Source organism: Gymnodraco acuticeps, unplaced genomic scaffold (genome assembly GCF_902827175.1).
Source record: "Gymnodraco acuticeps unplaced genomic scaffold, fGymAcu1.1, whole genome shotgun sequence".
In the NCBI taxonomy this organism is placed as follows: domain Eukaryota; kingdom Metazoa; phylum Chordata; class Actinopteri; order Perciformes; family Bathydraconidae; genus Gymnodraco; species Gymnodraco acuticeps.
Genome location: NW_022990047.1, coordinates 993,383 through 1,012,354, shown reverse-complemented (window position 1 = coordinate 1,012,354; position 18,972 = coordinate 993,383). Strand labels below are relative to the sequence as shown.

At 41.6% G+C, this 18,972-nt stretch overlaps 1 protein-coding gene across 1 annotated transcript in view; it reads left to right on the top strand.

Annotated features, from left to right (window-relative positions):
* shank3a (SH3 and multiple ankyrin repeat domains 3a) overlaps positions 1 to 18,972 on the top strand; it is a 242,261-nt gene that overhangs the window by 199,433 nt on the left and 23,856 nt on the right. Inside the window, 3 exon segments of the mRNA XM_034215672.1 lie at positions 1,737 to 1,832; positions 1,835 to 1,849; positions 18,393 to 18,468. Of these exon segments, the coding sequence (XP_034071563.1) occupies positions 1,737 to 1,832; positions 1,835 to 1,849; positions 18,393 to 18,468 (187 nt within the window).

Genomic DNA, 18,972 nt, shown 5'->3' with positions numbered 1-18,972 from the left:
GGCCTGGAAGATCAATCAGAGGTCTCACCTTTTATTTCATTTCTGTCAATGGGGAACAGAGAGCACTGCTTCAGGGACACCATTACAGTACCGACAGACACAGCGACAGGTACAAATAATGGGATGGAGAGAGGACTAAGAAATCATTCAGAAAAACAGTGAAGGGGACTGGGAGAGAAAGTCATGTTGACACGGCACATTGTGGGAGAGAGAGAGAGAGAATAAAGGGTTTGAACAGGGAAATAAAGAGACTATTCTCAGGAGACGGGCTGGGTAAAGTTGTGTTAAGCTACGATCAGAGAGAGGGATCAGTCCATGTATCCTCTGTGTGCTGAGTGTCCTGTTTTTACAGCTGGAAGTATAAACAGCCGTTCTCCCCTTTTGCAAGCCACTTCTCTGTTAGCTAGTGGATGTATAGCCGGGCAGAGGGAGGGAGTATATCCAGTCCAGACACAGACTTGTGACCCACCAGGATATTTGTATAATTGAATTATATTCTATTGAAACACACAGTGTCCTAAAACACAATCCTGCCTAGCCTCACACATGTTTGTGTCTGCGCAGGATGTGAATAGACTTTAGGGGTAGTAAGATGTGGGCACAGTAGTAGAAAGTATTTAAGAAATATGTAACACTATGCAGCAAGTGTGAATGGCTGATATTTGAACTTTGAACTTTTACTATCATGTGAGTGAAGATGAAGTTCAGCTGACCGCTACCCATAGTGCCTCCGGTGACATCACCGTGACATGTCCCCATGCTGGAGGAGAAAATAGTTTGGAGGAAGTAGACTGCATCATTTAGCAGGCTGTCTTCTGGCTGCAACATCATACTGTCGTAACTAGCAACCGGTTTAGAAGAAGAGCTCGCTCAGGCAAAGCTTCAGCTCCAGCTGGTGATATCTAAGGTGTGTGTGTTTGTGTGTTGTGTGTGGGTGTGTGTGTGTTGTGGTGTGTTGTGGTGTGGTGTGGTGTGTGTGTGTGTGTGTGTGTGTGTGTGTGTGTGTGTGTGGTGTGTGTTGTGTGTGTGTGTGTGTTGTGTGTGTGTGTGTGGGTGTGTGGTGTGTGTGTGTGGTGTGTGGTGTGTGTGTGTGTGTGTGGGGTGTGTGTGTGTGTGTGTGTGTGTGTGTGTGTGTGTGTGTGTGTGTGTGTGTGTGTGTGTGTGTGTGTGTGTGTGTGTGTGTGGTTGTGGGTGTGTGTGTGTGTGTTGTGTGTGTGTGTGTGTGTGTGTAATGAGCGTTCTGGCTCAGTCCTGCAGGGAAGATCAATATCAACTACAGTATACATTCATCTCTAATTACCACAGCGGAGCTTAGAAGGAATCTCTCTCCTTCTCCTCACCGCCTTCTAGCTCTCTCTCCCCTTTTCTTTTTCTTGTTGACCTTAATGTTTTTTCCCTCAACTCTGTCCCTTTAATATTAAGTCTTTCTTTCACTTTATTTTTCTAATTCAAAAGTTGTTTATTGGCATTAAAGAGAATACATCCTATGTTGTCAAAGCACCTTGGTATGGTTCATAAACTACGGACCATTTTATTCCGATTACAGTTATTTCTGTCTTTTATCTGGGTAACGTCTGTAAAATGTCTCCCTCTGTGTACAGGCACCCGAACAATGGAGACCTAAATATCTCACTTTGTCCTTCTTTGTCTCTTTTTCAAGGCTCCACAACCTCACAATAATGACAACTAAGAAAGTTTTATTTCAATGTTTGACAATATTATTTTTCTCTTTACAGTGCTGAGTATAGGGGAAGGAGGATTCTGGGAAGGCACTGTCAAAGGGAGGACAGGATGGTTTCCAGCAGACTATGTGGAAGAAGTTCAGAAGAGGCAGTTGACCCGCGGCTAGGTAAGGCCTCATCATGCACACACATGCACACACACACACACACACACACACACACACACACACACACACACACCACACACACACACACACACACACACACACACTGTGCACTCATACTGTCCCACTGCAACATGTTTCTATCTCGCTGTAGTGTGTGTTGCCTGGGTGTTTTTACAGTGACGCTGTCCATGGTGCTGAGAAGCAAAATATGTCCTATAGCCAGGGTGCCATAACCTTTTTGCCCTGGTTCTCAAAGGAGCACCTGGAGATGTTGCTTGGTGCGCATCCTTAAAATGAAATAAACCGGACCTTTTGAGGGGTACTTGACTTTATGAATGGAGGGAGGTGCGCTAGTGAGCACTCTGATGAACTGTTCGCCAGAGCCTCGCAGCAGGGTTACTGTGCGGAGTGCATAAAGCAGACCCTTCACGCGATAGCGAGGGATAGAGCGAGGGATCGCAGATGCCGTCGTGCTCGCGGACGGATTAAAAAATTAAACCTAAATGGTTTGCAAATTATACTTGGCGGCCGTTAATATACCTGGGCGGCCCGCCCAAGTAAAGTCTGTGTGGGAAACCCTTATATCTTAACAGTTCTTATGCAACAAATATCTCTCTCTCTTCTCTCTTTTCTATCTCTCTCTCTCTCTTTCTTTTTCTCTCTCTCTCCTCTCTCTCTCTCAATGTTGGTGCGCAAATGCGCCTTTTTTCAAATGATCCGGTACTCCTTTTTTGGCGGGGTGCGCATGCGCACCTGCGTACCAGTTATGTGCAGCCCTGCCTATAGCTGTTGCTATGGTGTCAGAACATCTGCATGTATTTGAAGCAAATAAACAAAAAAAAGACAACATATTTTGTTTTATATCTGAAGTGAAGTGATTGTCACTGTTTATTAATAGTAAATACCCCAAACTAGAAAGGTAACCATCATCCTCACTGCTAACCGCCACAGTGTTTGCTGAAGGAACTGGTTCTAGCAGCACACCCCTGTAATTTAAAAATGGTCATCGCCATCAGTCCTCCATTCTGCAGGCACCTTCCTCAATCTCCACGCAACATTGAATAGGTGTCTAAGTGAAGAGAGACCAATCAGCTTTCATTATAGCAGAGTGAATCTCATCCACACCTGACCCCCTGCTGCTGTGGGGCATCATATCATTCACATGTAAGAAACATCATGCTGCACTGGTCATAAGCTTGTCTTTTCAATTAAATACAATTTGCAATTCCTTTTTTTTAACTAGTTAATCTGCCAGATCATTTTTTTATCACAGTTCTTCCCTGTTCACAGATCCAATATGACAATGTAAGATGGTGTTATCTTATACTCCATAAAAGTTAACAATCTATTTTCCTTAAAATGTTAAAAGCTTTTACTTCCTCCTTCAATAGCTGACATTTGCCTCCCATGGTGACTGCTGACTTCTTTGAGATTTTCACCAAATATTGTCCAGCTCTTAGGGTCACTTGATTAGTGCTTACAGTAATGAAACAGGTGCACTGAAAAGGTCAGGCTGTTCGCTAGCTCGTGTTCAACACATGTAGACTAGTCTAAAGAGATGTACCAGTAAACTGACAGTTTATATAAACATTTTATTACTTATTATGTTCTTGGTTTGAAATGCTCCATGCTTCATTTGACTGTTGACAAGTTAAAATCGTACGGCAAACTACACCTCCATGATGTTTGGTGAACATGTATTGTTGGTGTTACCCCTTCCCCAGAACCTGTCTTATCTGATTATTATCATTTCCCGCAATGTCTGGGATCAGTCAACTGAGAATGTTCCTGACCTTGAATTTCAGATGTTTCATGAAAGTAAGAAGCAATCGTGCTTGAGACGACTTAGAGAAACAATCACCAAAATGTGTCATTACTGTAACCCCTGATGTTTTAGAAAGCTAATCATTTGTCGGACAGCAGAATAATAGTTTGGCTTTAAAATCACTCAATATCATTCAGGCAGTAAAACAAAAAAAATCACAATGAAACAACTGAAAAACAGTCCCCATCTTGCAGTCACCAATGAAGGCACATTAACACTGTACATCTGTTTAAAGGTCATCTTTATTTTAATAAACACTTCCTATATGCTGATTATGATCAATCCCACTGTGACAAATGAAAAAGGAACCCTTTGTAAACTCCTACTACATCAGACTAATTCGACCACATCCCCGTTTACTCATTTAATTAGCAGATGGCACATTTCGTAGTGTCAGAGGCAACAACATGTGCAGCTTAATCAACACATCTGGTCATTGTGTAAAAAGGTTCAAGGAGATGCTGCTGTGAGTGAATATCTTGGAAGTGGGCCACGTAAGTTTGTCATACAAATCTCCCCACTCCATGTGTGCTCATCATACATCTCCTGGGACCTATTTCTTCAAGGAACCGGGGTATTTTCCTTTTCAAACGGTTGTTGAAGGATTGAGGTTACATTGAAGTTTGTGCGAAGAGATGAGCAAGGACGGAATCTCTAAATACCCCATTTAAATGCATTGTGAGAAAAAGATAGGGGAAGGTGGGAAAGAAAGGGCCAGATAGCGGGGGAGACGGATGGTGGAGCGTACTCTAAAGGACAGCAAAGTGGAGACAGCAGAGCGTGTCTTTCAGAGAGAAAAAGAACGAGTAGAGGGAGGGAGGGAGATGGGCCTGATATTGAGCCGGACTCACTCATAAATCCTGAAAAACTCAGAACCCTCCGTGTCCTGTTTCTTAGCAATTAGTGTGTCTTCTGACTTCTTTGTCCTTCCTCTACGACTCTATTGTTGTTTCTATTTGATATTAGTTTTTAATCCTCAGCGTGAATGTATTCCTGCTGTTAATTAAAATGCTTAAACACAAGGCACATTTAAATGCTCAGTGGGTTCCCGCGTGTATTGTTTCGATATGTTTTGTTATGTGCAAAATATAAGTTAAATGTCCTCTTCTTTCTCTTCTAAGAAAACTAGTTTGGATGACTCATCTTCAACTCCAAGCTTATATATCAATAAATCCATTAGGTTAAGGCGACTTCCAAACCCTAGCATATAAACCTCTATCATCTATCATAGCATCAGCTATTGGTTTTGTAGTAGCTTGCCGAGAGAGATTGGAGGAGGTGTGTTTGGAAGTCAATTTGCCTGATTCATTCATGCCTCTCTTGTCCTTCACAATATAATCTACTCACACAGATGACAGTGGAGGCAAACAGTCCTGTACAGCTCTGTATCTTAACAACAACATAGTGTATCGCTCTGTTTGAAACCATGCCTACTGTTGATTAAAATCCCTCTTATCATTAAACTCCAGACACATAAGCCAGTTAACCCGGAAATATGTCACATTAAGTTAACATAAAGAATGTCAAACTTGTGTTTCACTAAATACTTTAACTGGACCCACAAGAACGATGCTGCCGGGTTGTTAGGAAATGTATGGCATTGTGGTCACACACAGTATTGCAGCATCACATGGCGCACATTGGCCCTAGAAGCGTTTTTCCGCCATACACAATCAATGCAAAAGCATCACCTTTCAAATGATTTAAATGTGTTTTCTCTGGATACACAATACACCAAAATAAGTCTTTGTACAATCTGAATGTTATCCATTTAGTCCAAAATCTAGAAAAGCTACGTGCAGTTAATGGGGATTTAAATATAATTGTATTTAATGATCAAAATGAAAGTGTATTATACAGTGCAATGTTTAATATATTATTCAATAACATGCTAATTTCTGAATCTACTGAGGCATTTCAAAGCAAATCTCATCATCATCTTTAGATTCATCAACGGTAATACAACAGCAGAATTACACACTCATAGTTGTTTATCTGAAGGCAACCATCGAGGCGTCACTGACAGTTAGGGCAATATGTCTCAGCCTAGTGAAGCAGCAAAGACAGCCTTGTCTACAATTAAGTAACCCAAATACTGCTGCTCCCTCCCTCCCTCCCTCCCTCCCTCCCTCCCTCCCTCCCTCTCTCATTCTGCCACTGTACATCACCCATGAGTCATGACTCTGAAAGTGCCATCCCTCCTGATTTATCTCTGCCTCCATCTCTTTTCAATCCTCTCTGCCAGGTTTAAAAGAGCAATGATGGAAACTGGACTAGAGACAAAATAAAAAATGGGATGATGGAAAAAGCTGTTTCAGTTTGGGCGAGCGACAGGGGGATAGGTAGAGGCAGCCATCAAGGAATAGAGAGACCGAGAGAGGAAGCAGGTGACCATGTGAGAGAGGCACAGCTTAAACCATCTGGGCTGTTATCTGTCACCACGCTGCCCCTGTCTCTCTCAGAGCGGGGGGGCCAGCTGCAGCCAACAGTTCATCTTCAACCGCTGCTCCAGGGGACAGAGGGGGGGGGGGGGGAACAAAGACAAAGTGTAGAAACCAAGGGGTAAAACAAATAGGAGCGAGGAGGGCACGAGCGAATGATGGAGAAAATGAGGGCGAAAAGCAAAGACTATTGATTGAATTCATTAGGAGTTCAATGAGTGATGCAGTGGAGAAACGCTGTGGGCAAATGGTATGTGTTGGGAAGGTGTGCCGTGTCAACGTTTTTATTTTTCTAAATCTGTAATAGATGCCTGAATAACCTTCCCCGTCCTACTAACACCCCATTCCCTCACACACACACACACACACACACACACACACACACACACACACACACCACACACACACAACCCACCCACACACACACACAACACACACACACAGCTGGTCTGTATGTGGGGGTTAATAGTAGATGTTTACCCCGTGGTAATGGAGGGGATAATGATGTGAGTATGAACTGCTCTTCCCTTTCAATGACACTAGCAAAATTGCTGGGGGCCACTCATTCCAGCTATAATACTGTAATCTGCTGGCTACAATCTGTTGGTATCTACAGCCCTCCAGCCTAAAGACCCCCCCCCCCCCCCTATCCGTCAACAAGAACAGGCTTGCTATAGCCAATTAAGAGAACAATTCGGACAAATGGTAAATGAAACAGCGATGCACTTTTTACCAGCCCCAGTTTCCCATTATACCACGCCCTTAATGTTTCTTACAGTAGGTGCCCCGCAGCCTCAAATGTCCTTATAGACCTCCATATACACACACACACACACACACCACACACACACACACACACACACACACACACACACACACACACACCACACACACACCACACACACACACACACACAGCATTGTAATGCACATTTTCCCTGTGATGGGAAAAGCAATCCTGATTTTCTCGATGATTTGATGTTTTAACAAGCAAACAAAGTTTTATTCCTTTCCTCTTTGTGCTCGTTCACTGTATTCCCTTGCTCTTCTCACACCGCGGCACATTGAATGACTCACAGCCGCATGAATCAGCCCAGTCAGATCCAGCCTGAGCTATTTTTAGCTTGCCCATTAAGAAGTTTTGGAGTGTGTCTGCACTCCCCCAGAATGCTTAAACATCAGCGTTGCTGCGGCAGCTGAGACTGACATAGGAAGTGGAAGTTGGAGGGAAGGACGGAGGAGAGAGGAGACACGGGACAGAGATGGTGCACTGGATCTGTGAGGGAGAATACAGGGAGACGACTGGTCAGAATTGTGCAACTTTCCCCAATAGTATGGGCTATTTGTGGCGTGGTTCTTCCCCACATATACCAAAGGTGCAAGTATAATAAGCCCTTGCCTATTACAATGATGGATATCAGTAATCTGAGCCTGTTTTGCAATGTCATTGATTTGAAAATCTGTTATGGGCATTAACACCTTAACAGACAAATATTGAGGGCTCTATTTTAATGTTGCTTTGCAAATATGATTGAAGCCAAATCCAGCTGACTGTGTTTATATAGCTACAGTTAGTGAAGCTTCCTTATTAGAAAGCTGTTCTGTTTTTAGGTTAAAGCAGAACAATATGGACAACAATGTTCACGTTTCCACATACTACAAAATTGAGACATTAATACAAAGGCTTGACTAAATAATTAAAGATGTACACAATATGTAATCATGGAAGTAATGTTTGCTTGGAGATGAGTGCCTTTGGAACATCAGAACAAAAAGACAGACCAGAATATGTTGTCGTTGCTCTTGACATTTTGACAGGAACAACTGCATCTTAAACCCTTTCTCTCTTTTTCATCACCACTCTTCCACTTTCCCTTTATCTTTCCTTCTGTTTGCCCATCTTTGTCAAGTCATCAGCATTTCAAGAACGGGTCGACCTCCAGCCCTTCACACACAATGTTTCACTAACATGATGAAAATGAATGTTTTTGTGTGTTAAGGGCCAGTCACATCGAAGACATGTTGATTACACCTGCGTATTTCTTAGCACACACCTTTCCCTCTGCTCCTTGTTTACCTTCTTTGTAGGCTTTGGAGGATTAGTCAATGGCAGTTCAAGACAAGCTGTGAACTGAGACAAAATGAAGCTTAAGTTGCACGCTTTAGAACAGTGCAGTAGCTTTTGGCCTGCCAAATGTAACATCATTATATTATTTGTACCTTTTTTCAAAGTGAGTTTATTTAATTGATATATGCATATGTTATTCTTCTGTTTAAGTAGAGTTCTTTCCAGGATTTTTGAAAACAAGCAGCCTAAATCCAAATCTGTGTTTGTGGCAGAATGAAAACCTACAGCTGCTGCATACAAATAAATTAGAATAACCATTTGAATACAAAGACAACAACAAAAAACAACAACACATATTTGCTCTGATCTTCACGTGTGTCCTCATCCCTCAACAAGCCCTATCTGCTATCACAGTCACCTTGTCCATCTTGTGCTGTGATTCATTATAGCAGCTATTCTATATTATGTCTAATTGTTCAGATGTATTCAGTCCTGCAGTTGTTTAATGTTCTCAAAGGTTAAACTAAGAAAGCTTATATAAAAACAAAAAATCATTTAGCTTTCAATGACAAACTACTCTCAGTTTAGTCCTCTATCGAATGTATAAATGTGTCCAGATAGCACATTACGTAGATATTGAGTTCAGTCAGAAACTCTCTGGTGGTGAAGTGCAGTGAGTATGCAAATGCTGACACTACAGAGCAGTGCACAAGCATACAAATGGAAGGCTTTTTTTACACATGTATGCTAATGCACATACACACTTTAGTTATTGTCTATATTCTGTGTGGAGTCAGCAGTTAGATTAGCATAGCCAACTAATCCATTTTATTAGAAAGAGAGAGGGGAGGAGGGTTAGAGAGGGGGAGAGAGAGAGGTGGGAAGACATGTCTTGGTATGAAAGTTAAGCTGAGTCAGTGTAATAGCCTGGCACTTCCAGAGGAGTCCTGCCGTTTACCCCTGCAAAAAGAAGTCCATGTGAAGTGTCCTACAGTGACACACCCCAAGGTGTGTGGGGGCTTGTGTGAGTGTTGTGTTTGTTTGTTCGCAGCAGAGTGATGGCCCCTATCTGTACTTTTCATCAGAAGTCAGTGGAGTGTGTTGAGCCATCTCTCTCTCTCTGGAGGACAGATCCATATCAAATCATAATAGATGGCGGGCAATTTGAACAATGAATCAAAGCTGAAGCAGGTCTCGCAGTGGAGCAGAGACATATCAGGTTTGACAGGGCCCGTATTGGAGGACAGCAGGTCACTCGCACACAGGCCCACACAAAACATAAATGCACGTATACACATGCACAGGTTTCTGCATATCTCTCTAAAGGTCTATGTCACAGTGTCATGGCTGCTCTGTAGTAATTATCTACACCCCTTCAGCGTCGGTTGAATCATTTGTTTACATAAACTCTTTAATCACCATGACTTGACAACACATACAACCACACAAATTCAAACACACACACACAGCAGCTTATAGCTCTGACTTGACATGACTAATCCCGTGCCTATCTTTATACCTAGGCATCCCTTTTTTTGTTCTCCGTGTCTTACTCTCCCTCCCTTCATCTCTCTCTGAGCAATATTCCCCTTTGAAGTTCATTACAATATTCGGCCTTATAAAGCATTGGAAAGAAGGAGAAAGAAGCTTTGCACACAACTCGTATTCCATGAACATCGTACAATCAGGAATGATGATAAAAGATCCTTGATTTTATACTTCGGACTTCTTTTTGCTGCTAATATTAAGGTTTAAAAATCTCAATCTCATATCTGCAACATGAATGCTGCTTGTAAACTCTTTTGTATAACCTTTATTCACAAGTGTACAGAAGAGAGGTTACAGGAAAGGAAGTGAGAGAAAGGAGGGATGAACCGCTAGAAACATCAATGCTCTTTCTTTCAATATTTTAGGAAAGTTTGTACCTGTACTGAACACTTCCTTTCTCATTCTTAGAACACTTGTGTTTGTTTGTCTGTGTTTTTTTCAGATTCCTCTCTGCTTGTCTTAACCTTGACTTAAAGGTGTGTGGTGATGAGCTGTCAATGAGCTTGTACAGTAGTTGCTTCTTGTTGTTTGAATTGAACTCAATTATTCAAGGCTTGCACTTTGACAGAGCAGAGGTATTTTTAGCTGTTGGTCTCTGACGCTGACACTTACACGGTAACAATGAGCTCTCTGAAGGCTCTTCAACCAACCAACCAATTCTGAGAGAGGGGAGGAGAAGGAAAGAGACAGCAGAGAAGCACAGATGCGAAATATATGCCGGAGTTGTTTGCTGGAGGCTGAAATAAAATGGACATTTAAGCCAGAGACACTGACACACAGTTTGCATTGCTACTCATCCAGGGAGTCTTATTTCACTCTCAAAACGAAGACAAAGGAGAGGCTTTTAACAGGAATAGGGTGCTAAGGAATTTGAAATAGCCGACTGCATAAAATGGGCGTTTCAGGAGTGCTCGTCTCTAAGCGAAGATGAGAGGGAGGCCAGGCCCGGCTCTTTTCAGTGATCCGAGCTGGCATAAGGACCGCTGGCAAGACGGTCAATCTTCTTGTCAATGTCTCAGAGATGAAATATGGACTGTTGCCCAGTCATGGTGTACGATCTGCCTGTGCTGTGTAGCAGGATAGACGGGGTGGTTACGTTCGTGAGGGCAGAGTTTCCAGACTCCACTTTTCATGACCTGTACTGGGGTAAGTCTCTCCCTCTCCAGAGCTCTGCATTGCTCTGACATCACCACATGGCTCATATAGAGAGCAAACAGGTTGCTCACTCCAAGTCATTCTGATGTAGTGTTAAAATGTTACCTTGCAGGAGAACCTAAAAATAGACCCCTTCTGTAATCGTAAGAAACTTGCAATATGACTCAGCACAATTGAAAATATAGTAAAAGATAGAAGAGTAGTGTCTGTCTACATCTTTTCCGTTTCCATTTTTAGAGGACAGATGTGCTCTACTGTAAGTTTAAGTGACGACGACTCCCTGAAGAATTCCCTGCAACCAAAGAAAAACACTTCATAACTTTGAACAATATTCCTCTTCTGCCTCTTCCTAATCTCAGCCCTTTGCTGCTGAACAAACAAACGCTGTTTTTGTATTCTACATTTGTTTAATTGAAGGTTCTCCTTTTTAATATAGATATATCTTGAATATGAAATGCATTTCTTTACTGAGACAATCTGTTCTTGGTCTTTGGAAATAAGAGAGGGCAGATCTGGCTTTGTTACCAATGGAGCGGCGGCAAAATGCTGTCCATTCCACACTTGACAGTTATGAAGAACTCTTCTCTTTTAGTGCTTGTATTATTACATCTCATCTCCTATTCGGTTTATTAAAAGCCTATCTTGCCATGTCATTTCCATTGTATTAGTCAGTACTTTGATCAAAGCGCCTGTTAAGTCTTTATTTCCAGTTACCGTCTCCCTCACTTTCCTCCCTTCTTGGCTGCTACAGTGTTAGATAGAAAGCCTTGCTGCAATCCATACATGTTGTTGGTTCATGGACATGAAACAGCTAATGTTTACCTTTGTTGACCCTCTTGGTAATTGGGATTGTGAAGATAATGACTGTCCTCCTTAAGTAGCAGGTGGAAGCAGCGTGCCATTCTGAGGTCGAGGTCAGGCTGATGTTAGGGGCTGGAGTTTGATTACGAACCATGACAGCCCAAGCTTTTATCCTTAAAGTTGTGATGCCTAGTATTTCAGTCCTGGTTGATTTAGCTTCCCCCATTGTAAACATATTAGCAAAGAATCATTCTAATACTACAGGTCCCATTATTCTGTGGCCAGTAAACTCTCCTTGAGCAGCTACTTTTGTCAGGAAAACATAAACAGCTGCATCTGTATATAGCCCAACCAAAATAACAAACACTGTTGTAATACAGTGAGCAGTCAGTCCACAATAATCTGATTATCTGAGTAGATTTCAAAACAACATCAGGAGTTGGAGGTGTTTTATCTAACAATCCACTAATGCTGCTTCTTCTCAATCTACAATTCTCTCCAGTATTCACATTCATTTCAAGGAAATTATGTTGTCTTGTTTGTTGGTGCATTATTTCTGAGCCATAATGTTTTGAAAGACACTAATCAGGACTATTTGTCAGGAAACATCATTATACACACTTTAAACTCTCAGAGATATTTTCACTCAGGTTGCCATCTACTACAATCCCATCTAGTCTTCTAATGAATCTGCCCTCCCTGTCTTTCCACTCATTTGTTCTCTGTTTTTCTTCTTCATCGTTTCTTCTTGTTCTGCCACTCTTCCACTTCACAGTTAATTAAGCAAACCCCCACTTTCTGCTCATCATGTCCATGTATGCAGCAGACACTAGCTGGATGAAAAGATCTAGTAGTGCATCATTTAAAAAGTATGTGTCTCATACAGTTTATTTTGTCACCTTTGATGCTGAAGATGATCCTGCAGCTCTAAACCATATGCAGAATTCCCTATATATACAAAGCAGATAAAGATTACATTGATACAGATCCTGCTTTAAGTCTTTCTTTTGTAGTGACTTCTCTTTTCCTTCAGTGTCCTCTCCATCACACTGTCTTCTTATGAGCATGACTAATTTCAACCAGGAGTGAAAAAAATAATTCACCTTTCTTTTTTAAAAGTCTTATTCAAGAGTCGTTTGGTAGAGGATCAGGAAATCCAGAATAGACATGAAGAAGAAAATGAAGACGTTGCTTTGTTCTCTGTGCTGTGTGGAAGTGGGTTAGCCTTGTAGCCTCCTACATGGGCCAGAACCCCCTGTTGGGTCTGTGGGACGACAGCTAACTGTGTGGCAGCGTAAAGGGAAAGAAAGAGAAAAGGATTCTGTCTTTATTGTTATTTTGAAAATAGCTCCCGCTCCTCCACGCTGTGTTGCTCTTGGGATAATGTTTACTCCAGAGAGACCAGCATTATTCCCATCAATTAAGTCAGTGTTTGTAGTTAATGTGTAAGGAGCCCTCAGAGTTTACTACAACACACAACATAAATGAGGAGGCAGAGAGAGAGAAGGAGGAAAGGAAATGAGGGACTAGTGGGGGTGTGGAAGAAAATAATTAAAAAGTCAATGAGGCTCACTGAATAAGTGTGTGTGTGTGCATGTTTGTCTGAAGCTCTTATCAGCGGTAAAACAGCATAGGTTAATTCACATTCAGCAGGGCTCAGAGACGGTGCGTGTGCATGTGGTGGTTTGTGTCTTCGTGCATGTGTGTGTATGGGATGTAGCTCTTCGTCCTTCAGACAAGGACAGTGAAGGTGTAACAATTTGTACAGAATAGAGAATCAGGGACCTTCACAGCAGAACAATCAGAGATGCAGCAGGTTAAAGACAGTGACAGGAAGAGTGTGTTGAATATGCTTTTGTCTCAACTACACAGTGGGTTCACAGCTGTCACCCATGAGAGCAGACTAACAACTTATTCTCCCATTTTTATGGATGAGTTATCACTCCTAACACATCGAAACAAAACCCTTCAATCCGTCCCAGATTATATCTTTAGATCAGGCTTATGCAAAATGTTTATCTCTGTAAGTGAGTTTAAAATCAATGTTGTACATTTGAGGGAAATGGAAAGGAGAAACAACCTTTCCTAAGTTGAGCTATGATTTTAGCATTTTTTTTAATAAAAAGAAGAGTATGTGCAGAAGATAAAACACAGCTTGATTACTTGGCATGTGGTGCTGAGAAGATAATATAGCATTGTGTTGCTTTTGGTGGCAATGTAACCAACTGTTAGCAAAAGAGAATTACATGATGTGCTTTTATATTTACTATCAAAATGATTTAATAAGTCTTACTACAATGAACTACTCCAACTAAATCTGTTCATCCAACGTAGTTATTACACAATGTGTTATCAATACACCTCCACATGTTTGTGGGACAAACATAAGGGGTAGTTTCGGTTAGGGTTAGGTTGACGTCAATGCATTCAAAGCCTGGAAACATAATTGGTGCAGTTATGATGGGCAACGTTCACTAAAAACATAGAGCAGCTGAACCTCTCTCAGCTTTTGGGTTTGTTGCACAGGAAATTGTGTTTTCTGACCAGTGACAGATTCACAATATAACAAGAAGTGTTTCTGAAGTGAATTACCTGCCTTACCTTTAATTGTTTAGATAAAGTCACACATATACTGTCGCTCCTACAGTATCAGATACCCTACACATTATTATTATCATCAGTTATGTAACCTTTTTAACTCGTTCTACAAGTCTCTAGCGCTGATGTTTCTAACTCACAAAGAAGCTGACCTGAGTTTAAGCCCTTTTTAATACTCGTTACATACACTGTAAGTTAGGTTTTAAATGATGTATTGATTATCTCTGTCTTTGTATCTGTTGTAAATATAGTATCTATCTATATCTGTCCATCAGCTACTTTTACTTTGACCAAGTTTGACTTTGTGCTACATTTCATGTGCTACATTGTTTTTCTAAAGATGTCATTACCACCAGCTGTGTATCTGTCACCAGATGCAGCATTCACAGTCTAATGATGGCCCTTACTCTCCAGGTATCTGTTAATAAACAATACGTAGGGTTCTTTCTAATAATTGCTAACAGGCAATGGCCTCCCTCATTACCTTTATTGCCTTCTACCTCTGTGTGTTCACTGTGTGATTTGCTAATGTGCGACTTTTTGTCTATATTTTTTGGCTAATTCATTTGTGTTTCTGGTATAGATCTTTCAATAATGCATGAAGGGTTTGAATGGAGAACATTAACTGAATGTTTTATCTGGACATCAACAGCGACAGTATGTCTAAAGCCAACCAAATGCCCCTTTTCTCATGGTACTTGAAATAGATGGTAATCATGTAATGTGCTTGATTTTGACATGACTCTATTACAATGACTCTACTGAGTACATAATTGTCTTTGTTCTCTGGAATCTCAGCGCACTTAACTCTCTGACAGCTCAGATGTTTAGCTCTGGTACAGATTGGAAGATTATTCTCCTTATTGTGTTCCGATCTGGAGCTAAACAACGGCCTCCAGAAAGCAAAAACATTAATAATAATAAAACTCAAAACTTCCTTGTATGACGTTAAACAACATCCTTTTCTTACAGTGGATACCTTTTGTCCCTTGTGTGTGTGCGTGTGCGTGTGTGTGTGTGTGTGTGTGTGTGTGTGTGTGTGTGTGTTGTGTGTGTGTGTGTGTGTGTGTGTGTGTGTGTGTGTGTGTGTGTGTGTGTGTGTGTGTGTGTGTGTGTGTGTGTGTGTGTGTGTGTGTGTGTGTGTGTGTGTGTGTGTGTGTGTGTGTGTGTGTGTGTGTGTGTGTGTGTGTGTGTGTGTGTGTGTGTGTGTGTGTGTGTGTGTGGTGTGTGTGTGTGTGTGTGTGTGTGTGTGTGGTGTGGTGTGTGTGGGTGGGGTGTGTGGGGGGGGGGGTGGGGTGTGCTGGCCGTGGAGGTTCTCTGTGCTCATCAGGGCCCTGCCTTTAGATGCTCCTGGGCTGTACAGAATAGATGACAACTGTGATGAATGAGCTGCATTTCACACTCTTAGACTGCATCTGGTGTCACTAGGTGTGCACGCACGCACACACACTGTACACACAGAAACGCATATACTGCTCAGACACACAAAGTACTGTCAGTCTGAAAATTCACGCTCACTAACTCCACAAATGATCCAGCATTTAGCTGATTTCCTTTTTCTTTTGTCCTCTTTGAAGTAAAGGGCTTTTCTGATGATGTGTGAGGCTGACTGAGTAGGAATGTGTGTGTGTTAAAAAGGTCCGTAAAATATGGACTCTAAATGTGCAGGAGAAGACAATTGCTGACTCATTCATAACTTTCTGCCCAAATATCAACTTTTTCATCTCAAGCACTGTTAACAAAATGCCACGTCTTTCCTCCCAAGACAAGACGTTGGGTAACCTTCTGGACCAGACGAAATACCAATAGACTCACCTTACCTCCTCTGATATCCAATACAAAAATCATAATTTTTCTTATTTTATGTATCTTTTCTACGCTAAGTTTCCTGTCTCAGTACAGTGGTTTTCATCATCCAGGTTGTAAGATGTCAGAGCAAGTTAAAAACGATTCACTGGTCCTTATTTTGCTGCACAGAAAGCTATAGAAACACGGTCTCATTAGGAGGAAAGGATAGTGACACCACTTAACTGCTGCTTACATTGTTGCTTTAACAGCATTGCCTCGGCAGCTTTCCAATATACCTACAGTATAAACCCAGACAAGGGGAGTGGGTGCCAAAAGGAAGATATCCTCTGTGCATTTGTTCTTAACTACATCCTTATCCACAGGGATATACGCTAAGGAAACCCTCAGAAAGACAATTCAGATCAACAGCTCAAGGTTATAGAGGATTTTGCTATTTATTCTTGTACATGCATTTCAAATAACCTGTGTTTACCTCAGAGAACAGACATTAACGTTTTGGATTCATTATGACATGTGTCACCTTTCTGCAGATGCTTTATCCAGTATTTATTGAGGTTTATTGATGTATTTCTTTCCTTTAAATTATAAATAACCCCTTTTTTTTTTTTCTTCTGATGGAGTGAACGCAAAACTGGATGGTAGATATTCAGTTGCGAAAAACTATAAAACTTGTTGGAGGATGCCCTGAAAATCATTTAAACATGTCTGCCTGTTTTTGGTCGATAATTTAAGAACAACATAAATACACCACCTCACAACATAAAGGAAATGGACTTTGTTGTCCAATAGGAGACAGAGCTTTGTTTTTGTCATGTAGGGAGTATTCATTAAAACAAGTGCACTTATACTGTGTGTGTGTGTGTGTGTGTTGTGTGTGTGTGTGTGTGTGTGTGTGTGTGTGCTGTGTGTGTGTGTGTGTGGTGTGTGTGTTGTGTGTGTGGGTGATGTGTGTGTGTGTGTGTGTGTGTGGTGTTGGTGTGTGTGTGTGTGTGTGTCGTTGTGTGTGTGTGTGCTGTGTGTGTGTGTGTGTGGTAGTGCTGTGTGTGTGTGTGTGTGTGTGTGTGTGTGTGTGTGTGTGTGTGCTGTGTGTGTGTGTGTGTGTTGTGTGTGCTGTGTCGTGTGTGTGTGCGTGTGTGTGTGTGTGTGTGTGTGTGTGTGTGTGTGTGTGTGTGTGTGTCATGCTGAAACAAATTAATGTGTAAACATCAGAGAGAAAGATTTGCACATAAGTGCTTTTTGAGGGTGAGGAACTAATCACAAGTGAAATAGATTTCAGGAGAACGGCAGTTGAAGAAAACGAAAAGGCAGGTGAGAGGAAGAGCAGAGGGTGATGGTTTCAGAATTGTAGAGGATTGCTACATCCTGTCTTTTTCCTTTTTTCGGTCCTTCTGGTTTGTCACCAAGCATCACTGGATGCAGTTATCAGAGCTTCAGGTTGACAGCCTGTCACTCACACACACAGTCAGATGGAAAGGCTGAAGTGGATCTGAGGATACCAGCCTCTTCAAGTCAGCTCAGTAACTTTGATCTCTTTCCCTTATTGCTCTTTACATGTCGAAGTCTTTCTCATACACACGTATACTGGAGATCTCAACAGCTTGAAGTAGTGCCTTTATTTGATAGCACATGGTAAGTGACAGGAAACAGAAGCAGTGGGAGGACATGTGACCAAGATTACTAGCCAGACTCATGGCTTCGTGCCTTTTGTCTCACATCTCCACGAGGACACCCCTCGCTCTCACAGCTTTGCCCAATTAAGATTTTCTGTGTGGCGTGAAAGGTTGTCGGGTTGTGTAGTCAGCAGATTGCTGTTTAGTGGAGTTGCAGTGTGTATTATTGGAATGGGGAGAGGACATCGATCTCTATCAGCACTCCCATAGTATAAATCTACCCACATGCTGACAAGAAACACAGATATACACACACTCACACTTACTCACAATATTAATTGAGCTTAACATTGTTCCCATTCTAGAGCATTTTCCAGCTTCAGAAGAAACGCGTTAAATTAAGAATTATGGAATTATTTTACGGTTTGAAAAACAAAAAATTACCATGGAACAATTTGACTGTGGTAGGTTATGATAAATGATGCATGGTCATGATAATTAATTCTCTGTGGAAGCTTAACCCCTTTCTTGGCTAACAGAATTACATTTTACAGTTACAATGTATCCTTACATACAAAGAGCTTCTTATAATCCCTTATGAACAGTGTCCTTCCTTAATGATATTCAAGAAGTGCATGCAATCTGTGACAAAATGCTACAAATTCAAATGCATTTCATGTGTTTTGCAGAGACTCGGGAGGACCGCACTAAGAGACTGTTCAGACACTACACTGTGGGATCCTACGACAACTTCACCTCATACAGGTACAGCCTCTTTCATTGAGCTAGCACGCTAATGCAAAGTGCAGGTCATGATATTAGTGTATATTGTACTGCACAAACTACATTAGTCATATCTCATACTGCCTCATTACCTGTACATTGGCTATGCAGTGCATGTGGAAATGTGTTAGAGCGTTATGGAGGTGCTGCCATCTAAAGGTAAAAGGCTGCTGGTGCACTCACTTCGAAGTGATAAGCAATTAGTTGTTTCTGTATGTGCACACAGTATATTCTACATGCATGGGTGCATGCATGTTTCTGTGCCTGATATTTTAAGTCTTTATTTTCTTTAAGCTGTCCCCCTGACCTTTATTGTGTAGAGAGTGCTTTCTCTCTTTTAAATAAGACAAATTATCTGAGTGGATTAGCTGGCTGTGTGCGGTTTTGATGCAAATTCTGACTTGAATGCCACATTGTGTTAGTTTGAGACGCGCTAGTCTGAGTGAGCATTGTTTCCACCCACTTTCTCAGCCTTTTTATTAAATG